This window comes from Cibotium barometz, chromosome 48 (assembly GCF_041138505.1).
Source record: "Cibotium barometz isolate CiBa-2024 chromosome 48, ASM4113850v1, whole genome shotgun sequence".
Taxonomy (NCBI): domain Eukaryota; kingdom Viridiplantae; phylum Streptophyta; class Polypodiopsida; order Cyatheales; family Cibotiaceae; genus Cibotium; species Cibotium barometz.
The window spans coordinates 36,328,157-36,346,188 of NC_141093.1; the positions used below are offsets into that span (position 1 = coordinate 36,328,157).

The 18,032-nt window shown below is 46.2% G+C and overlaps 1 protein-coding gene across 1 annotated transcript in view; it reads right to left on the minus strand.

The window, feature by feature from the left end:
- Positions 1-17,236, minus strand: part of LOC147611133 (alpha/beta-Hydrolases superfamily protein) — a 37,345-nt gene extending 20,109 nt beyond the window's left edge. Inside the window, exon 1 of the mRNA XM_086785796.1 lies at positions 16,728-17,236. Coding sequence (XP_086641922.1) covers positions 16,728-17,100 — 373 coding nt within the window. The 5' untranslated portion in view covers positions 17,101-17,236. The remainder of the gene's footprint in view (positions 1-16,727) is intronic.
- Between the last annotated feature and the right edge of the window lie 796 nt (positions 17,237-18,032).

Sequence of the window (18,032 nt, forward strand, 5' to 3'; positions counted from 1 at the left end):
TCCTAAATCTGCAGCAACCAGATTTTGGTGTTTTCATCACATACAGTGGAAGTAGAGTTGCATTCGTGCTTCCGCAGTGGGAGATAAAGCTTGGGAGAACAACTGTGAGCACTTTGTGTGCTTTTTGGTGCAGTGTTTGCACATTTTGCAGGGAGTCAGGCATTGACAGGTTGCATATTGCTATGGCAACCACAGGTGAGAGCTCTTCATTGCTTCACATCAAGAAGCTTGAAGGCTCACATAACTATGATATTTGGCAAACCCAGTGCTATAATGTGTTGCTCCAGAAGAAGCAGCACAAGCCTATCAAAGAAAGGGGTGTAATGCCCGCTTCTCTTACTGCTGAAGAGTGGGAAGATATGGATGAGCTGGCAAGATCTACTATCATGTTGTCTGTGTCAGACTCATTACTTTTCAGCATTCGTGAAGAGAAGACAGCTTGGGGAATGTGGCAGAGATTGTAGGACTTGTATGCCCAACAAAGTGCCTCAAGCAAAGTGTATTGGTTGAAGAAACTCATAGGTCTTCAGATGAAGGAAGGGGCGTCTATGGCAGCCCATCTAAATGAGTTTAATGGTATTGTCAGCCAAGTTATAAATCAAAAGTTGGCAATGGACGATGAGTTCAAAGCCACTTTTCTGTTATGCACTTTGCCAGAGAGTTGGGACACATTCAGGACAGCCACTAGCAATTCGAATGCTATGTTGTCATATGCAGAAGTTGAGGGTGCTCTTCTTCAAGAAGAGATGAACAGGAAGAATAACTCTATTGGAAAGTCCAATGCAATGAATGCACGTGGGAGATCCCAGCAAAGGGGTAAAAGCCAAGAACGGGGAAGGAGCAAGTCCCGCTCCAAAAAGGACTTGGAATGCCATTATTGTGGCAAGAAGGGACACATCAAAAAGCAATGCTACAAATGGAAAAATGATCAAAAGGAAAAGGGAAAAGGCAAAGACAAAGAGAAAGATGAAGCCAAAGATGTAAAGCCAAAGGGCAAAAGTGGAGTCAAGATCGAAGAAATCAATGTGTCACATGCAGGTGGCAGTGAGGATGAGGTCCTATTTACGTCTTCACTTGATGCCCATTCACTTCTTACAGGAGGTGGTCATGGTATACACTCATGGATCATTGATTCAGGTGCCTCCTTTCATGTCACAGGTTGCAGAGACTTGTTTGTCAGGTATACTGCTGGCAATGAAGGAGTAGTTTATTTGGGTGACAACCATGCATGCAAGATTCTTGGCAGAGGTGATGTGAGGCTTGTGTTTTCAAATGGCTCACAGCTTATGCTCCATGATGTCAAGCATGTGCCTGAGATCAAGAAGAACCTGCTTTCTACTGGACAGCTTGAAGATGCTGATTATGTTACCACATTTGGTCGTGGAAAGTGGAAGATTAGTAAGGGCTCACTGGTTGTTGCCAGAGGCTCTAAGGTGGACACTCTTTACTTCATGCATGCAGGTGTTTGTCACCATGCTAATGTAAATGCAACCGAGCTGCCGGTGTGATATGCAGCGGAAGTCTTTGTATTGGTTGATCCTGTCACACAATATGCTCACACCGTCTTCTGTATCCTGAGTTTCGTGAGTTTAGCAATCCATTTCATTTACTTCAAACTTTAAACAGATGAGAGAGAGATATGAACACTGTACACCAGATTGGGTCCCGAATTACCCACTGAAGGGCCCCCTATCCCGATAACGAGATAGTATTTGCTTTATTACTTTAGAGAGAATGACTTTGGACTGTAGATAAGCCAAACGCAAGATCTCGGAGGATCGGAGAGCGGTTGATCTGTACACTGCTGTAGAAACACCTCAATGACTTGATCTTGAGCCTATGCACTCCTCCCAAGGGCATGAGGAAGGGCTGCACACCTGAGGCTCAAAGAAGAAGAAGGTGGACTGTTCTACACACTGTTAGAATGCTGAAAACACATATGAATGCTGAGTTACCTTCACCAGATGACTGCTGAATGTGCTGATGATGCAGAGAAGGCTGGACACTGATGCAAACAACTGTTTCAATGCTGGAAACTGTTGTAAACTGTTGCTTCAAGGCTGGATTCTGCTGTAGACAGAAACGCTGAGGGCTGGAGAGGACTGTGGACTGAAACGCAGCAGCAACAGATGATTTCAGGGCTGGAACTGTATGGCTGGAGCAAAACGCAGGTAGGCTGCTGTAAGGCTGCACCAAAACGCAGGTATGAAGGCTGTTTGCTACTGGTTTCAGGCGTGGAACTATGATGAACTGTGGGCTGAATATGGGGGACTGTAAGGGACTGAATCAGGGCTGCTTTGGTGCTGAAAACAGGCTGATTGAGGGCTGAGGACAAACACCTAGGGCTGGACTGAAGCTATGGTTCTCAAGGGCTGGAGAAGAAAGCTTATGGGCACTAGGGCATGGATTAGTCTTATGCTGAGAGCAAGAGAGAGAGGAGAGCTCTTAGCACAATGAAGACTGAATGAGCAAAAGAGGCTCTAGGCAAGCCTATTTATACTAACTGGAGGTTGGTCATTAATATTTATAAATGCCCAATAATGCAAATAATGATAAATAAATACTAATAAATATGGGAAAAATACCAGATAAATCCCAGTAAATTCCCTAAGGCTTTGGGGATGTTCTAAATGATGCACAGGCATATGTATGCATATTATGCAAGATGCAGAGTGCTTTCTGATGCAAACCCTAAGGCTTCTACTGACTCTACATGCATGAATGATTCTCTCCAAGTGGGTTAAGGGACTTGACTGACTGACTGACCCACTAAGGCTGAGGAATGACCTACGTAGCTCGTGCCTGACTTATCCTGGACTGAGGATGTACAATGGGGTCACGGCGTACGACAAATATCATCCTACTGGGTTCTAAAACTGTACAACTGTTGCACTTCTGATGATGAGCCATCTTGTCACCATGCACTTAGTGCAGAGTGCATGTGACATTCCCTCCTGATTAGCTTGGCGGCAGGTTCATGGCTTCCAAGTAGTCCGCCAATAACTGGGGGTACTCCTGGAAGAACTCCTCGTCGAGCCATACGGCTTCGTGGGTGCCTCGATCTCGGAACTTCGTATAGAACTGACGAATCCGGCGACCGGAACCATGCTTCCATCGATGAAGAAGGATCTGCTCAGGCTCAATAACTTCTGCCTCGTCTACCACGTCTGGCTGCTGTTCATCTGAAACATCAAACACTTCTGGACCAACATATGGTTTTAGCCAAGAAACATGGAAAACATCATGCATTGTCCAACTGGCAGAAAACTTTAACTTCATTGAGACATCACTTATCTTCTTAACTATTGGAAAAGGGCCAAAACTACGGAATGAAAGCTTGGGACAACGTTTGCCCACTTGTTTCAATCTCTGCTTCATGATACGCAAATAGACCCAATCCCCTTCCTTGAAGTGGACATCTCGTCTAGATTTATTTGCCTGTCTGCTATATGCTTCCTGAGCTTTGGTCAAGCGGTCTTTGACTGACTCAATGATCTCGGAAAATGCTTCCGTGGTTTTATTAGCCTCTAAAGATGGAGACACCATTCTCGTCAAAAGAGAAGAAAAACGGCGACCAAAGGCTGCTTCATATGGAGTCCGTCCGACACTGGATGAATGAGTGTCGTTCAAGATAGCTTGGACCAACGGAAGATAGTGCTCCCATTTGGACTGCTGGTCATGACAGTATGACTTGAGGACATCAAAGGCCAACTGATTATAAATTTCTGTCTGGCCATCTGTCTGGGGATGGAATGCACTGGACAACTGCAACTTAGTTCCAAAGTTTTCAAATAATGCCCTCCAGAAATGCGAGGTAAACTTGGAATCTCTGTCTGATGTTATGGTGCTAGGCAAACCACAAATTGGATACCAATGCTTGAGAAACAGACGGGCTACGTCCTCGGCTGTGGCCGTATGCTTGCATGGGATGAGCATGCAGAACTTACTAAAGCGATCCACAATGGTAAAACACTGAGTGTTACGGGATCCAGTGGATGCTGGTAGAGGCCCTACAAAGTCCATAGATATGTCGATAAAAGGTCCGTCGGGGATAGGCAAAGGTTGAAGTAAACCTGCCTTCTTTGAATGGGGAACCTTGACTTTTTGACAAATCTTACAGGCTTGTACATGTGCATAGACATCACGCCTCATCTTTGGCCAATAAAAGGACCGTTCTAATTTCTCGAGGGTACTGTTGATACCCCTGTGTCCTCCAACTAAGGAGTCATGGGCATCATGGAGAAGAGCGGAACGCTTTTCCCGAGTAACACAGAGACGGTTCTTGTAGAACAACCAACCGTTCTGTACTGAATAGTGACCAGGCTCAGAAGTGAGGGCCAAACTATACTGAGTACCAAACTCAGGGGAGTCGACATATTGGTCTTTCATACTATCCAAGTCCTTCCCCGTGATTTCGAGAATGGTAGCTTCTTGAACTGCCTGGATGCTGGACTTTCGACTGAGAGCATCTGCTACTGGGTTATGCTTACCAGGGATGTATTCAATCATACCTCCAAACTGTTGGAAGATTTGACTCCACCTGGCTTGTCGATCACTCCACTGGGCACTTGGCATAGTCTGAAGCCACTTAAGTGCTTGGTGGTCTGTTTTCACTGTGAAAGCCTGTCCATAAAGAAAAGGCTTCCAATGTTTAAGCGCTGTGATCACACCCAAAAGCTCTTTGTCATATACCGAATAATTCTTTTCGGCGACATCCAACTTTCTGCTGTAATATGCCACGGGTCTATTGTCCTGCTGGAGGACTGCACCTATGGCTACATTGCTGGCATCGGTGATGACCTCGAAAGGTTCGTCCCATGATGCTAACTTTAATACAGGTGCTTCTGAGGCAGCTTTCTGGAGTGCACGGAATGCATCAAGTGCCTTACCTGTAACTGAGACTTTCTGCTTGCGAGTCTTCACACCCTTGAGCAAGTCGGTAAGAGGTGCTGCAAGGCACATGGGTACTATAGGCCTGACAAAGACCTACGAATGAACGGATTTCTTGGGCGGTCTTAGGAATATCCCAATCTAAGATCTCTTGAACCTTTGAGGGGTCCAGTCTAATCCCATCGGAACCGATGATGTAGCCCAAATACTGAACTTCCTGAACACCAAAGATAGACTTTTTGGCGTTTATGTAGAGCTGATTATCTCGCAAAAGTTGCAAGACTTTCTCCACATCTTTCTCATGCTGCTCCGCAGTGGCTGAGAAGACTAGTATGTCATCAAGGAATATGAAAACACACTTCCCAATGTGGACTGCGAAAATCCTAGACATCATCTTATTGAACGTTGCGGGTGCATTTGTAAGCCCAAAAGGCATGACTACGAACTCGTAGTGACCACGCTCTGTCCTGAAAGCTGTTTTTGGAATGTCAGCTTCAAAAATGCGGACCTGATGGTAACCACTCTTGAGATCGATCTTAGTGAAAAATTTAGCACCGTCTAAACGCTCCAAAATGTACTCTATCCTGGGCATAGGAAACTTGTTCTTGATAGTGAGTTTGTTTAATGCCCTGTAGTCTACACAAAGGCGTGCAGACTTGTCCTTCTTTTGGACAAATAGGATAGGTGCAGCAAATGGGGAGGAAGAAGGCCGAATGAATCCGGCTCGGAGAAGCTCAGATAACTGCTTTTCCAACTCGCCCTCTAAAGTCTTGGAAAGACGATAGGGAAACCTGCTAGGAGGGTCTGATCCAGGGACCAAATCAATGTGATGGTCCTCAAGGCGAGAGGGTGGGAGACTGGGCGGGAGATCGTCCCTAAGCATAATGTCCTGGTGTCTGGATAGGAGGTCTGCTAACTGAGGGACTGAAGATGTAATGGATGCTACTAATGAGGGAGGGTCTGCTTGAGCACGAATATAAAGGAGTGCTCCTTCTGCTCCCTTGCGGATAGCTCGTCGGGCCTGGAGATGCGAAATCAATGGGATGCCAAGAATGCTTCTATCCCCACGAATCATGACAGGCTCAGGAAAACCTTTACAAATAGTAAAAGTGTCCTGCCCCCAATCGGGAATAGGCTCATACTGACGGAACCACTGAATTCCTAAGATCATGTCACACCCTAAAAGAGGGGAGACGATGAAATCCCGTTGAAATGAGGCCTTCTGAACGTCAAAGGCAAACTGCTGTGCCTTCTGGGAAATGTGGGTGCGAAGACCAGGTGTAAACCCGTCCACATCCAAATGATATGGGACTAAAGTGCAGTTCAATTTATTAGCCAACTGGGGAGAGATGGCGTCTTCAGAACTACCCATATCGAAAAGGACTACAAACTGTCGGCCCTGGGCAGAGCCATAAGCTCGGATAAGGCTCTTCTGAGCAGCATCGCTCTCACCCTCCTGCTTAGCATCAAATACCACGGATGGCATAGGATGCATGGAAGGTAAAAGTTGAACTGCATTTGAGGTAGTAGGCGGGGCTGGAGGAGCTGGGGAAGCTGTAGCAACTGTGGCAGAAGGAGCTTTGGCAGCCTGTGCCGCTTGCCATTTGTGGCAATCCTTCTTACCATGCCCTATAATATGACAGAAAAAACATCTATTTTCTGACTGATACTTCTTTTGCTCCTCTGGAGGAAGATAACCTCCAGTAATGCCTGCTTTAGCCTTTTCATCAGGGGTTTTCTTAGGTTCTTTATCCTTCTTACCCCCTGAACTGGAGCTATTACTGCTGTCCTTCTTAGCATCTTTAGAAGATGCGTTACCTTTCCCTGACTGTGCAGCTGATTGCTGCTGCTGGGGTTTGGTACTGGACTGAGATGTCTGCTTGGGCTTGCCCCCGTTGAGCTTCATTTCTTCGTTCTGAGCGAGAGTCAGAGCCCGGTCATATGTACGTGGTTCAAAGTTACGAACTGTGAACCGAATGTTGGAGTCCAATCCACGAATGAATTGCTCCATCTTGGCCTGCTCAGATAACCCTAACTGCTGTGCTAAAGTAATAACCTTACCGGAAAACTGAAGCACTGGGGAACCGTTCTGTCTGAGTCCATAGAACTCGTCTTTCAGACCGGTCATGTACTGGGGCGGGAGAAATCTGGTCTTCAGGTCATGGACAAAGATGTCCCAGTCAAAGGCTGTGACACCTGTGGCCTGGTCAGTATGAATACTAGACCAATGCTGCCACCAAGTGACTGCCTCACCAGTGAGATGGGGAGCCGCTAAGTGGACTTTGTCTTGTGGGTCTGTGATCCTAGCTAATGGAAAATGAGCATTAAATTGATGAATAAATTGATTAACTGAAGAATGATCACACTTACCATCATACTTGCTGAAATTCGGTTGACTGCGAATGATGGTGGTTGCTGCTGCGGGATGCTGGCTGGTGACACCTATGACTGGGGAGACTGAGGAGAGCTGCTGATACCTCAAGTGTATGGCCTCCTTTTCCCGTTGGTGTTCGAGTAGCATACGTTCTCGATCAAGCTCACGTTGGTGTTCCCGAGCGGCGAGTTCAGCCTGACGCCGGTCTTCGTCGATCCTGCGTTGGGCTTCCTCATAGTCCCGTCTTTCTTCTTTTTCTCTTCTCCTTCGGGCCTCGTCCTCTCTCCTTTGTTGTTCCATCTGAAAGAAGAGGGAGATGTAGTCGGGTGCTGCTGGAGGTGTAGAAGGACGTGCTGCTGCTGCCTCCAAGAGTTGGAGACGCTCCATGAGTAGCTGGTTCTGAGCTCTTAGAAGAGCTATGGTGTCTGCTGTAGGCGGAAGAGCAAGGTCTCCTTCGGGGGAGACGTCTTCCGGCTGATGAGTACTCTCTCCTGTAGACATGATGCTGAAGTCGGTGGTCGTGCCGGAACGCAATCTAACCATCCGAGGATGCCCCCACGCTAGGATACGGTGTGTGTGGACTATCTGAATCTGATACCAATGTGATATGCAGCGGAAGTCTTTGTATTGGTTGATCCTGTCACACAATATGCTCACACCGTCTTCTGTATCCTGAGTTTCGTGAGTTTAGCAATCCATTTCATTTACTTCAAACTTTAAACAGATGAGAGAGAGATATGAACACTGTACACCAGATTGGGTCCCGAATTACCCACTGAAGGGCCCCCTATCCCGATAACGAGATAGTATTTGCTTTATTACTTTAGAGAGAATGACTTTGGACTGTAGATAAGCCAAACGCAAGATCTCGGAGGATCGGAGAGCGGTTGATCTGTACACTGCTGTAGAAACACCTCAATGACTTGATCTTGAGCCTATGCACTCCTCCCAAGGGCATGAGGAAGGGCTGCACACCTGAGGCTCAAAGAAGAAGAAGGTGGACTGTTCTACACACTGTTAGAATGCTGAAAACACATATGAATGCTGAGTTACCTTCACCAGATGACTGCTGAATGTGCTGATGATGCAGAGAAGGCTGGACACTGATGCAAACAACTGTTTCAATGCTGGAAACTGTTGTAAACTGTTGCTTCAAGGCTGGATTCTGCTGTAGACAGAAACGCTGAGGGCTGGAGAGGACTGTGGACTGAAACGCAGCAGCAACAGATGATTTCAGGGCTGGAACTGTATGGCTGGAGCAAAACGCAGGTAGGCTGCTGTAAGGCTGCACCAAAACGCAGGTATGAAGGCTGTTTGCTACTGGTTTCAGGCGTGGAACTATGATGAACTGTGGGCTGAATATGGGGGACTGTAAGGGACTGAATCAGGGCTGCTTTGGTGCTGAAAACAGGCTGATTGAGGGCTGAGGACAAACACCTAGGGCTGGACTGAAGCTATGGTTCTCAAGGGCTGGAGAAGAAAGCTTATGGGCACTAGGGCATGGATTAGTCTTATGCTGAGAGCAAGAGAGAGAGGAGAGCTCTTAGCACAATGAAGACTGAATGAGCAAAAGAGGCTCTAGGCAAGCCTATTTATACTAACTGGAGGTTGGTCATTAATATTTATAAATGCCCAATAATGCAAATAATGATAAATAAATACTAATAAATATGGGAAAAATACCAGATAAATCCCAGTAAATTCCCTAAGGCTTTGGGGATGTTCTAAATGATGCACAGGCATATGTATGCATATTATGCAAGATGCAGAGTGCTTTCTGATGCAAACCCTAAGGCTTCTACTGACTCTACATGCATGAATGATTCTCTCCAAGTGGGTTAAGGGACTTGACTGACTGACTGACCCACTAAGGCTGAGGAATGACCTACGTAGCTCGTGCCTGACTTATCCTGGACTGAGGATGTACAATGGGGTCACGGCGTACGACAAATATCATCCTACTGGGTTCTAAAACTGTACAACTGTTGCACTTCTGATGATGAGCCATCTTGTCACCATGCACTTAGTGCAGAGTGCATGTGACAGCCGGAAATCTCTATGTGGCATAGCCGGTTGGGACACATGAGTGTCAAAGGAATGGAGCAATTGTCTCGTTGGGGTTACTTGCCTTCTCTAAAGTTTTCAAGTTTTCAGTTTTGTGAGCATTGTATATATGGTAGGCAAATCCAGTGCCCCCACAAGAAAGCTCTTGGTGGACAGAAAGATGCTCAGTTAGAGCTTGAGCATACAGATGTATGTGAGATGCCTCAGCTTTCTTTGGGAGGGGCAAAATACTTTGTGTCTTTTATAGATGATGCCACACGCAAGGTGTGGGTTTATCCTCTTCGTTTGAAGAGTGATACATTCTCAGTGTTTCAGAAGTTTGTTGCTCATGTTGAGAATCAAACTGGCAAAACACTGAAGGCTTTGCGTTCCGACAATGGGGGAGAGTATATGTCCAAACAGTTTCAGGACTTTTGTGATGCTAAAGGCATCAAGAGGGAGCTCTCTACTCCTTATGATCCTCCACAAAACGGGACAGCAAAGAGGATGAACAGGACCATTCAGGAGAAGGTCCGTTCTATGTTGTCACATGCTGCATTACCTCATGGTTTTTGGGCTGAAGCTGTTATGACAGCCGTCCATCTTATAAACAGGTCACCTAACACGAGGCTTGGTGGGAAAGTGCCAGAGGAAGTATGGACAGGGAAGCCTCCGTCATACAAGCACTTGAGAGTGTTTGGTTGCCTTGCGTACGTGCACATACGCAGGGAAATGCGCACCAAACTTGATCCTAAGTCTCACAAATGCATATTCCTAGGATATGGTGACAGAGGTGAAATGGGATATAGACTTTGGGATCCCGTGAATAGAAAGATTATACGCAGCAATGATGTCATTTTTTATGAAACATGCATGTATAAGGAGCCTGCAAGGCAACAGGAGCCTGGCAGAGTCATCTTTGATGATGATGGACATCATGGACAACAACCAAGGGCTGTAAATCAGCCATTACAGCAGGAAAACCAGCCCTTAAATGGTGCTGAAAATGGTCCAAATGGACAGCCAGAGATGGCAGAAGATATCCCTATGGATATACCACAGTTAGAGGAGATACCGGGCATGATTTTTCAGCCTTATGGCATGGAACAGGAGCCACCAATGGGTGATATGCAGGCTGGACAGCAACCTGCAAATGATGGTCATTGGGTACGGAGGTCCACAAGACCCTCCAGAGCCCCTGACAGGTTTGTTCCAGGGGTTGACTACTTGATGCTTACTGATTGTGGGGAGCCCTCATGTTATAAGGAGGCTTTACAGAGGGTAGACAAGGCTCTATGGGAGCGTGCCATGAAGTCAGAGATGGATTCTCTGCACAAAAATGGAACATGGAAGTTGGTGCATTTGCCTGCAGGCAAGAAGGTTTTGCCATGCAAATGGGTTTACAGGCTCAAAGTTGCACCTAATGCAAAGCCAAGATACAAAGCCAGGTTAGTGGCTAAGGGCTTCAAGCAGGAATATGGTGTGGACTTTGAGGAGATCTTCTCTCCAGTGGTCAAAATGACCACACTTAGAGCTGTGTTAGCTTTGGTTGCGCATGATGATCTGGACTTGATTCAGATGGATGTGAAGACTGCTTTTCTTCACGGTGATCTCCATGAGGAGATATATATGCAACAGCCAGAGGGTTATGCAGTGAGTGGAAAGGAGAAGCTTGTATGCAAGCTGAAAAAGAGTCTTTATGGGCTCAAACAGGCACCAAGGGAATGGTATCATAAATTTGATACATTCATGAAATCACAGCATTTCAGGAGAAGTGACATAGATCACTGCTTATACACCAAGAAAGCTTTGGATGGCAGTCTATTGATCCTCATCTTGTATGTTGATGATATGTTGATTGCCGGGAAATCTCGTAAGGAGATGGATACCTTGAAGCAGAGACTGCATCAGACCTTTGATATGAAGGATTTGGGTGATGCAAATCACATTTTGGGTATGCGGATACTTCGGGACAAAAATCAGCATGTGTTGTATTTGTCTCAAAAGGAATACATTGGCAAAGTTTTGCAGAGGTTCAATATGGATGAGGGGAAGAAGACTAGTACTCCTTTGCCTCCATATGTGAAACTCAGTGCTATGGACAGCCCACAGTCGGATAGAGACAGGGCTGATATGGCCAAGATTCCGTATGCTTCAGCTTGTGGCAGTCTCATGTATGCCATGGTTGCTACTAGGCCGGACATTGCATTTGCAGTGGGAGTAGTTTCTAGATACATGGCTAAACCTGGCAAGAAGCATTGGGAAGCAGTGAAAGGTGTCATGAGATACCTGAAGGGCACACAGGATATGTGCATTTGTTTTGGCAAACAAGATGCATTAGTGCATGGTTACACGGATTCGGATTATGCCGGTCATCCAGATAACCGGAAGTCTACTACCGGTTATGTGTTTACATTCACAGGAGGTGCTGTGTCATGGATATCCAGGATGCCTCAGTGCACTGCCTTATCTACTACAGAGGCCGAGTATATTGCAGCCACAAAGGCTTGCAAAGAGGCATTATGGCTATCTCGGTTAGTGGTTGATTTGGGCTATACAGGGGATATTCCATTGTTGCATTGTGACAGTCAGAGTGCCATCCAGTTGGCAAAGAACCCTGTCTTTCATGCAAAGACGAAGCATGTGGATGTGAAGTATCACTTCATCAGAGAGGTGATAGAGAACAAGCAAATTCAGCTTGTTAAGATTCATACGGATGACAACCCGGCTGATCTGTTGACAAAGAGTTTGCCTCCGGAGCGGTTTGCTCATTGCAGACACTTGATGGGCATTGGATGAGGCCTAGCTTGTAGGAAACGTGTGTGGAAGAGTAGGAAACGCCGTTTCGGCGTTTCTGTAGAAGGGCCATGTTTCTCACCATGGGAAATGCTTAGGAAACGGCGAGTTTTACCCCCCAAAAAAAAAACGATTTTTGACCTTGGGTGTGGCCCGTTTTGGTGCAACACATTAAAAGAAAAACGGTATAAGTGGCCCAGCCCATTAAAAGAAAAACGGGGCCACTTATAAAGTGGTCCGTTTTGTTGCAGTTTATTAAAAGCATTTTAAAAAAAAGGCCAACATATATATATATATATATATACTTTTTGGCATTTTTTCTAAGGTCCATTAAAAAAAAAGACTCGCCAGCCTTTTTTTTAAGAAAAACGATTTCTCAGTCTTGTTCGAGTGTTCTCTCTACTCGCCTTCATCCTCCATGGGTCCATGCAACCTCAATGAGTGCCTTGAGGATCTAGTTGAGGATGAGGGTGTACTTCCCATGTAATAAATTTGTATCTTGCACTGTCATTGATGGCTGAAATTCAGCCCTTATGGACTCCTACTTCCCATGTAAACAAGTTGTATCTTGCACAATCATTGATTAATGAATTTCAGCCCTTATGGTCTTCTTTTCATCTACTTTGTTACATGCTTTTACATGTTTCCTCCCTTCAAAAACTATATGTAAACATGTGCTATATTTTTTCTAAATGTATGTGTTCTTTTCAAATCTTAGCCTACCCCCGACGTTTCCTAGTAAATGGGTTTCACGTTTCCTTGCGTTTACTTAGGCTTGCCATTTCCTGAACAGAAACGTTTCCTGCAACCTAGGATGAGGCCAGTTTCAGCCTTGATATGGCCTTGTATATTATCATGTACATGCTGATTTTTTCTTTTCCTTTACTTAAGGGCACTTTGCCTTTAAGTGGGAGGTTGTTGGGGTAAAGGCATTATGCCCACCCTTATAGTGTGTACAAGCCCATAAGTTATAGTACATAGTACACCTAGTACTTTTAATGTACTAAGTGCACTATGTGTACTAGTGCAATATACATGTGTGATAGGGGAGTCACACACACTCATTCCCATGAGTTGACTTATCCCCACAACTCTCTCTCTCTCTCTCCCTTCTGTTTCTCTGTGTATGTCTCCCACATGAATCTCTAACCCTAATTCTTCTTCTCCCATTCAGTCCGAGCACCCCAAATATGAATCATTTAATATTTATCTTGCTCACCAACCACCATGCCCACACTTGTGCTGTTCCATTTTCACACGGTCATGACATCCTGGCCCCCAAGATCCAGGTGCAGGAAAGTGGCAGACCGTTGGTCCAAGGCAGAAACACTGTCGGATTTCCAGAGCAAAGCAACGCTCCCATGCACGCCAGTCTAGCAAGCCACGAGAGGATACGGTTCTGTCAGAGAACCGTTACCAGCTGTGACATGCAAGGGATTGATCGTCGCTCGTAAACACAACCTTAGGCTACACTAAACTACAATTAATGATGCTTAAGAGATAGACAAAGTTGTCAATGCAATGCAACGCAGCTATATTAAATGCAATGGCTACAACTGAGATCTATGAATAGATCTATGTTGAATATCCTTCTCAGAATGAGAGAGAGATGCTGAATGCTAATGATGATGACCGATTCCTTCTCCAATCCTGAGGTCCACCCTTGGATGCCGCCTTTCCTCTACGTAGGAGACAAGAAGATGAGTTGAATGCTGTCTACTGTCTATATGCCGAATGTCCTGCTGATCTGCTGACTCCCAATGTTCCCTAGGAAGGAAAACGTTGAAGAGAAGATAAGATAATGGACTGAATCTGATGCGCTTCTTATATATGCTGTAAATGATGCTGGTCAGGCAAGTTTACTGCTGTCGGCTAGGTGTCAAAGACCACACGACTTCCATAAATGCTCTATAAATGTTGTCGGCTGCTGCTGCTGCTGCTGCTACTGCTACTGCTACTGCTGTCGGCTGGTCACGACAAGCCCCGGGGCCCAACCTGATGCTGTTAAATGCCCTAACTGCTTATGATGCCTAATGTGCTAATGTTGGTGCTATATAAGCCCCATTCACATGCTACACATGCTGAAAATGCCCTAAATAATACTTGATATTCCTGAATGTTATCTGATAAATGCTTATGAATGCTTGATGATGCGATGTCGCTTGTACACCTGATGGGTGTGCACGTGACATTCCCCTCTGCTAAATTGTTGTTAGGCGGTACACCTGGCAACTTTTCGATTCCTCTGCTGATCCTCCTCCACTGAAACCACTGCCCCCTTCTGACTTCTTCTGCCGAGACTAAGGTCGATTGCAGGAGTTGAATCCTTTGAGCCAAAAACTTCTTCATTGCGAGAACTGAATGGCAAATGCTGCTAAAACTGCTTGGAAATACCTGAGTCACCCCTGACCTGTATGTGGAATCCTTTCACACACCATCTCCGTCGTTCCTAAACTTCTGTACCATGGGTTGGTACAACAGATATTGTAACTATTTGGCCTTCCCTAGCACTATTCACATGATGGAACCCTTGCCTAGACATTGGACAGGTAGAAGACATGGGGATAGGGACCATAAAGTTTGCACATGGAAAAGCGCCAGTTTTGGTCAAAAAGCAGAGAAAAGCAAAAGTCAAACTAAGTTGACCGCAAGCCAAGAGCACCACTGGCAAGAGGAGACTGAGCCGAACCAAAAAGCAAAAAGGCACTTTTTCAAAAAACAATTCTAGGGCCAAAAAGCAAGGCCCTAAAGCAAGAAAAGCAAAGCACAAGAACTTTAATAAAAGTTGGCCTTATTTGAATAAGTATTTTATTAATAAAAGCAAAAGCGTGGCTAGCTTTTTTCGCAAAAAGCAAGACCCCCTCAAGTATAAAATAGGCTTGAACCTCTCTTGAAGCATCATCGAGAGCGTATTGTAACATGCGTTGCAGGAGCGTGTTCATAATAATGCTATGCAAAGAAGATTAACGCTAATCCTATGTTTGGCAAAGACAGAAGAGAAGGAGAGAGAGACCTAATCTACTGTATATTCCCAAAACATGCTATATATACAATGATCTTGTTGATTCACAGCTTCATAATGCATACCAAAGATCCCTGCAACCATCTACTTGCAATCGAACAAGAGAAGCTCCTGTTGATCCACCACTGTGTTCTTGCTGCCTTGCAAACTCTCACAAATGGATCCTTTTGATCTTTGAATGATAATTCTAATGAATGCCTAATGATCCTATTTATAGGAAAAAGGAATGAATTCGTAATCAAGTCGGTTTTGCCATCTGGTGTGCAAGATTGTTGGTAGCCGCCCGGCGTGCGGACAACTTAGAGATCTTCTACAAGCTAGCCTCCTTGAAGCGCCTGTAAAGATCACCGATATCCATCCTTTGGGCCACGGCTACTACCAGGTTGAGTTTGACTCGCCAACCAGCCGCATCAAATAGAGTCATGTAGCTGAACCCCATCGCATTATGCACAGCCCAGACCCTCTTTGCAATGTGGCAGCATGGCTTTGACCCCTCATCCAACCCACTGGCTAGCGTTTCGGGCTTTCCCATGATAGTCTGCTTTCATGCCTCACGAAGGAATACCTTCCTTTTCTCCCGGTGATTGGTGGAGCCATTCGGCGAGTGATGGAACCCCCCCCCCCCCAACTGCCACTTCGGCCCTCGCACAAGCGGCTGGGATTCCATCCCTTTGCATCTGTATAGCCTCGCTAGAGACTGTGCCTCACGTCATATCCCTTCCTTGCCTCCGGGGAGACCCCATCCTGCAAAGAGTAGAGTACTCACACCTCCCAAGCCAATGTTTCATATGCACACAGACGGGACATCTCACCAAAGCTTGTCCTCGTCGCCAGTCCAGGAGACCACCTCCCGCGTTTCCCCCCCCATTCCAACTCAAATCATCATCACGGAGTTGGGAGAGATGCAGGCCCTCAGTCAGCAGAGCACCAGGATCTGACCGCGGATGGCTCTGCTCTGCCAGAGAGTGTTTCGTTCTTCAGAAAATGAAGGAGAGAGAAGATCCCCCTTCGCGAACATGGGTGGAGACTAGGAGTCCCAAATGTAAGCGTTGAGAGCATCAACTAAGTTACAAGGAGACTAGCTTTGTGGGAAGTGGAAGAGTGAAACCATGATGCAAGGTAATATCGAGCCTTTTCTGAAAGCTTAAAGCAGCATGCTACCTTTTCTGAAAGCTTAAAGCAGCATGCTACCCGGTCACGTGCCACCTCTGCTTGAAGGACGACACAAATCATGATAGGATGAGTGAAAGAGCTGTAATAATCTAAGGATAGTGGCATACGTAAGAGAGAAATTTAGGTCCTTTGAGGTCAGATAGACAAATTAGGGGTTTTTACATGTGAGAGACAAAGTTCGGTCTTCTAAGGCACTAAACCCTAAACACTATCAGAGGGACTGTAAGAGCAGATATGGAATCCCTAACTAAACCCAATACGAGAAACAAACTAGGTTATCTTACAGCACAGTCAAAATGGCAAATTATACGTTCTTAAGGCAGCAGAAAGACAAATTAGGGTTTCTACAGGGTTTCAAAGAGACAAATTAAGGTTTCGTAAGGCACTGCCAGAGATAAATTAGGGCTTCTGGACAGAATTTGAACATACCTGCAGAGGAGCCGACGAGGAGGATGCGATGGGCGGGACTGTGTTGGGCAGCCCAGTTGCAGACGGCGATGACGTCCTGCACTTCGGAGACGCCAGTCCACGAAGACTTGCCCGTGGATCGCTTGACACCTCGCATGTCGAAGGTGACGCAGAGTAAGCCCTTGCAGGCAAGGCTGGTGGCGGTGCCCTTCAGAAGGGCCTGGCATCCGCCCAACACAGAGTACTGGTGCACGAGCACCACCGTCCAACCCTTCCCCTGTGCAGAGCTCGTTGATGATGGGGGTTTGTATAGTCTCAGTGAGAGGGACACCCCTCCTTGCCCTTCTTCTTGGGCTAGAGTTGCATACTCCACCTCCACCCCACGTTCTGCCATTTGATGTTATACTGGCCTGCAATGTACCACCTCCTGGCTTCAGGAGCACTCCCCTCGTGTAGCTTCCGAAGCAGGCTGTTCTTTGAGTCTCATACAAGGAACCATCCGGAAACTCTCTTTTTTTTTTGAAGGCCAATTTTGAAGACCAAGGTAGCCCATACTTCACTCAAACCTACATTCGTATTAAGTAATAACGTCCATCGTAGTAACTAACACATAGGTCTTTGTATAACGAGGATGTCTTGCAATTGGAGCTTCAATCAAGTCAGGCATTGCCTTTGGTCCAATATTCTGAGTGGGCGGTCGATATCTATCCATCGAGGGATCATGCCAGTTGAATGGGCGGTTAGGGGGTGCATCTGCTACTATTGACAGGGGTTACAAGGACCTTGCCTTCTTCCAAGACCTGTGGTGGGAAAAAGGGGTGGTCGTCTTGCGAGGTTGAGGCTTCATCGAGGACATCCCCAATAGAGTTTGGTGGTGGGGCCGGCTTGGGAGATGAGGGAGGTGACATCAGAGTTGGAGAGGCAAATGGGGATATCCAGGGAGAAGTGATGGGTGGTGAAGGGAAGGCAAGGAGAGGTGTAGTTGAGGTAAAGGGGAAAAGGCTCCAAGGCTTGTTCCTTCTCCTTGCCTTTGGCTAAGGGGCCCACAATAGGTGCGACAAAAGAGCAACCTCCTGATGGTGAAGGGCATTGGGAAGGTGGTGTAGTTGAGGTAGAGGGGAAAAGGCACCGAGGTTTGTTCCTTCTCCTTGCCTTTGGTTGAGGGGCCCAAAGTAGGTGCGACAAAAGAGGGGCCTCCTGATGGTGAAGGGCATTGGAAAGGTACGATAGAACCACCTGCTTCTCCTACTCAGGGACCTTCTTCAGACAGGTCATTGCTATCGGATGCATCGTCATCGTCGTTATCCCTGGTAATGTCTACGGTGT